Here is a 5,261-nt window from a genome sequence, read left to right on the forward strand (position 1 = left end):
AACATTGATTGTTATGTCACTTGTCTGTGGATCAACTCTCAAGCCCCTCATTAACCATCATTTTATAGAAGGTACACTCATCTCAGCCGGTCTATCAATTCCCCTTTCTGATACAATAAAATCTGACAGATCTACCCCAGTTGGCCCGTAACGGACGTTTCCTGGTCCATGGTAAACTTGGAATATTTGTTTGTTCGACATATCTGTCAACGAAATAACTAGATCATATTACTCTTTCATGCAATAAACATCTACAACGTAATATCTTCTTGTGTAAGCCAATGCAACGGTAATGTATTGATTCCAAACTAGCAGATCTACGTAGTTACCGATATCTACAATACGCACTTCTAGATTAGTACAACTAAAACCCTAAAAATATAATGCATTTATTCAAACAAATTTTTAAAGAATACACACTATTTAACTCAATAGTCACATATAGGATCTATGAATATTACCTGAAATCGGCGTCTGAATCCGGCAGGGCTTCGCCCCTTCTTCTCTTCTCCTCCCCTCTCTTCTTTTTTTTTTCACTGGAATTGAGGAGAGAAGAATGAGGGCTGGGGGCTAGGCAGCAGGCCTTTTATAGGCAGCGAGGCCTGCCGCCCGACCAGAGGGCGGCAAGGGGCCGCCTGCAAAATAGCCGGCCCCGACTGGCTTTTTTGCATTCGGGCCCCTTGCCGCCCCACCAGAGGGCGGCAAGGGTTTTCCTGCAAAAAACCCTCCCTCCGTCACCGCCCGTTCCTCCCCCGTTTGCCACGTCAGCTTGCCGCCCCAGAGGTGGGTGGCAGGGTCTATTTTTATAATTTTTTTGGCCGATAGATTATTTCTGTAAATATTTTTTTAAAAAATCTAAAACCGAAAAAAAGTCATATGGCCATGGCCCATCTCCATTTCAGTTTGTGAGTTTCAGGCTTACAGCCCAACCCAATCTTCAGTTTTATGAGTTACAGCCCAACCCTCTCTTTGGGTTTGTGAATTAAGGAAAAAGTTTACTTCACATCCCTCCTCGTTGTTGAGTTTCAAAATCGTCCTTGAACCGGAATACCAAATATAGCACATTTCTAATCGTACAAAACCGGGCCACATTATGTCCCAAGACAATATTGCTTCTGGTTTTAACTGACGTGACTGTTGATTCAGCGTGGAACCCACGCTAGCCCTATGTGTCAGCAACCCAATCTTATTCCACCGGATAGAACACATTGCTAGGCTTGTCAAACAGTGGTCGAAGGATGCCAGTTTTCACTGGGAACGATAGCCGACGGTGAGGCGAAGGACATGCAATTTGCCGCCTCCCATGAGTTAGTAGTGTCCGTAGCTGAGATCCCCAAGATGCGAACACTCGACATAGGTTCATCCGATGTTCCCACTAGTCGTGTAAGTGACTCAACCGTGGTTGGTGATGGCCGCCACAGTGAAGCCGCTCGGCATCAGGTTTGGCGTGAACACGACCTTCAACACTACCACATTCTTTCCGAGGAACGAATGGAAGGGAATCTCCTCGACGGTGAGGGCATTCACGAGGCGGGCAACCTCGTCGTCGTAGAAGGCAAACCAGTTGTGCCCGATGACGATGCAGTGCTTTGCCGTCGCGGGAGAGAGGATGATGGCGAGGCTTTGGTGAAGAGCAATGGAAATCTGGGAGGACACACACACCAGGTGGAGACGTGTTGGTAGTCGAGGCGGACGAGTAGGGACGCTGAGACCACAGGGAGCATGATGCGCGAGGCGGCACACACAGCACGGGTGTAGCCCTAGACCAGGAGGCCGACCACACCTCTTCTCCCGTAAGTCGCACTGTCAAACCTCTCCCCATTATCCCCCCCCCCCCCCCTTCCAGGTTGGAGGCCTGGATCGAGATGGGGAGATGAGAGAAAGGTGGAAAATCGGGGGCCATGTGGGTCCCACGTTGACTCAGCCGCCACGTCAGTCAAAACTGGGAGCAATACTATCCTAGGATCAATATGATCTGATTTTGCAAGATTAGGAATGTGTTATGTCTGTTATTCTGATTCAGGGACATTTTGGAATTCAACGACAACTTGAGGGACCTTAAGTAAACTTTTTTCTTGAATTAATAACCCAGCCCATTTAAGAAGACGTTACAGCCCAGGGCAGTTTAAGGGAGGCCCCAAAATTAAGCGTCCTCTTTATATAACGGATTCACGGCCTCTATCGTACGAGGCTACAGGTTGGACGCTTGCCGTGGACAAACGGCTGAAGTGAAGGCACTAGCCGCCGCGAGCATGAATTTCACCGTATTTTATCAAACCAGACGGCGAAGTAGGACAACGTTCCGCCCCTTTCGATGAAAAAGTCAGAACTCAGGACGAAAGGTTCTACATCTAGAATCCGCAGGTCCAAGCAGGATGGAGATAATAATATCTCCATTCTCCCGGCCGCAATACAAGGAATCCTGATTTGTAAGCTTGGATTACGTGAGACACTAATACGGGACAGTGTGGCCCACATGACAAACAGACCCACGTAGCAGTATGGCCAGTATGTATTGAACCGGTTCTGCTCGGCTCTTACGGGCTACAGCTAGGTAGAGACCAATCAATCACGCACGCACTGGGACAGTCCTCGCCGATGATTAGAAATCCACCCTGTGTTAGCACCACTGTTCATCATTCTGGTCGCTGCCAGCATGCGACAGTACTAGCAAATACTAGTGCCAAATTCTGCTAACTGTCCTACAGGAAACCACGGGTTTGCCATGAAGAAATTCAGATAATCTTGACTTGCTCGATGAATTCCCGTGGGCCTACAGACAGCATGAATGGGGTTTGGCTTCAACCAACCGCATCCATGTGCTGTGCCATCCTTCAGGTCTCGTACCACCGAACATCCGAACAGCAGTCAGATGTTGATACCGGAACCAACAACCATCAGTCCAACACAGACGTTGCTCCCGTGAGCTCGCATGCGGCGCGAAATCTTTACACGGGAGACAAGCGCGCAACGCAGATCAGCATAACGACGACGGGGACGAGAGCAAGCGGGTGCAGCCGCAGGCCCGCAGCGCAGCTCTGCTCCGAGTCGACAGGACGGTGCGCGCTACGGGCGAACCAAAACCAAGGCGCGATCCCGAGAACTGTCGACCCGCGCGGCCTCGTGCAGCGCCATGATGCGCCGCATGTCACCTTGATGAGAATTTTAAGCGGAGCATTGGCGGTTTGTTTAACACCAGCGCACACATCCCGGGCGCTAGATCTGTTTGCCTAGGTTGACGGGCTCCTTTGGCAGATCTGATCCTGTGCTGAATCTGGGGATGAGATCAGAAAAGCTGCATGCATGGATGGATGTCCCTGACGGAAACATTGTTCGATGGCGCAGCATGGGCAGGGGGCGAAAGTGAAAGTATCCGATGACTCACGCACCGAACAAGTCAGAAAATGTGAGGTCGCCATGTGATGGCGTGCACATTGTTGGTAGACTCCACATGGGAACAGAGGTTAGACATGACGAATTGACGATTAGTGAAAAAGAGCTCTACAAAATACAGCGAGGGCTAGTCCAAAAGCCAAAAAGAAACATCCAACGTTCAAGCGCCGTCCAATTCCAATCGGAGGGCCCATCCTACGCCAAAAGTCAAAGCTGCTGTCATTCCACCCGACATAGGTTAATAACCGGAATATGACAGTAGCATTACACCACCACAAGTAGTTTACCCACTAATTACCACACCAGCTTAACACAGAACATCTAAACTAAACAAGATTAGCGCAACATTTTCAAAGGAAAATAGCGCGATGCCACCTGACGAAGGAGGACACGACGGCGGTAGTGCAGCGCCACTAGAGGAAGATGAAGCATTCCAAGGACACCAGCGGGTTGTCCAGCGACTCCTTCCCCTCGCCGTCGCCGCCGGCGCTGGCGGCGTCCGCAATGCTGGGCTCGCCGTCGGCGGTCATGGCGTCCTCTTCTGGCTGCGGAGGTGGTGGAGGCGGGGGCTCGAGCGGAGAAGGAGGCGCTTCCTGCACCCGCCGCGGCGACGGCCTCACCGGGACGGGCGGCTTCCGCTGGAGGGACGGGGCTGGGCTCGCGGCGCGGCGCTGCTCCGGTGTACGCTTCGCTGCCGGCGACGGCGACCTCCGCACTGAGCGGTCCCGTTGCTCGCGCCGCGGCGGAGGGGACGCCGAGGCCCGGGCGCTGCGGGAGCGGACGCCGTAGGCGGCGGCGGCGGCGCGGTCGCGCCGGGAAATGGCATGGGCCAGCTCGCCGGAGACGGACACCGGGCGCTTCCTCCTGGCCGGCTTCCCCGGCGACCGCTCTGGCCCGGTCACCGAGCTGGTCGCGACGGACGACTCGGACGCCGCCTCGGACCTATCGTCGGTGGCGAGCGACATGCAGCTACCAAGATCGCTCACCGTGACATCCGCATCGGCGCTAGGCTTCGGCGCCTGCTTCTCCGCCTCCGGCTCCTCCAAGACAGCCACATTGGCGACGGGCTTCGCCTCGGCCCTGACCTTAGCGCTCGGGGTCTCGGAGAGCACCTCCTTGACCTTCTCCTCCTCCGGCAACGGCGGCGGGGGCGGCGGGTCGCGGGCCTCGGCCGGCGGCTTGCAGCGGCGGGAGAACACAGCTGCACTGGCCAGCTGCTTCCTGCGCTTCTTGCTGAAGCAGCAGCCCATGCCTTCCAGCTGCCACCGGCACACTAGCTAGGCGGCCATCTCCGGTGGTCGAGACCAGCGCGAAGGGTAGTGTGGTTGGTTGTTTGTGTCGGGAGGAGGGGTCTTGTGGCTCTCTAGTGTGCTTCGATTTGGGCGAGGTGGTTATGGCGATGCGAGGGGACTGAAACTGAAGGACTAGTGTGCAGCGAGTGAGTGGCAGGTTATTTATGAGTTTGATGGTGTTCGCTTAAAATGGTGGTAATAGGTACAGGGTACAGACTACAGTACCTGTGTACCACTCTGCCTGATCGTAATCACACATTATGCATTCTGTGTTTCTGTTTGGTGGAGTGGAGACGGTGAAAGCCTTTCTGAAGCGGGTATCTTTGGAAGTTCTAGCAAGGCAGTAAAATCATTCGCTTGTGATTTTGTGAAGGCACCGTTGATCGTTATGGATAGCACCATTATCGGTTCAGATAAAGATACACGTGTACCGCCCAATGACCAGTACGAGAGTACGAGTCAACAAACCAATACCGTACCGACTCGATCTAGAGCCACACCGAGTCACCGACGCAGTCGTGTAGCCATCAGGCCATCACCCATGCTTCGTACCGTAGCAGCAAGCCTACTCATATC

The 5,261-nt window shown here is 53.4% G+C and overlaps 1 protein-coding gene across 1 annotated transcript; it reads right to left on the reverse strand.

Annotated features, from left to right (window-relative positions):
- Positions 1–3,464: 3,464 nt before the first annotated feature.
- Positions 3,465–4,819, reverse strand: LOC4326437 (uncharacterized). Its single transcript, XM_015789286.3, has one exon. The coding sequence runs from the start codon at positions 4,641–4,643 to the stop codon at positions 3,807–3,809; it is 837 nt and encodes a 278-aa protein (XP_015644772.1). The 5' UTR covers positions 4,644–4,819; the 3' UTR covers positions 3,465–3,806.
- Positions 4,820–5,261: the final 442 nt, after the last annotated feature.

This window comes from Oryza sativa, chromosome 1 (genome assembly GCF_034140825.1).
Source record: "Oryza sativa Japonica Group chromosome 1, ASM3414082v1".
In the NCBI taxonomy this organism is placed as follows: domain Eukaryota; kingdom Viridiplantae; phylum Streptophyta; class Magnoliopsida; order Poales; family Poaceae; genus Oryza; species Oryza sativa.

What these genes read in the sequence shown, in the direction of transcription:
- LOC4326437 (XM_015789286.3), bottom strand. Translation starts at nt 4,643, where the DNA reads ATGGGCTGCTGCTTCAGCAAGAAGCGCAGGAAGCAGCTGGCCAGTGCA.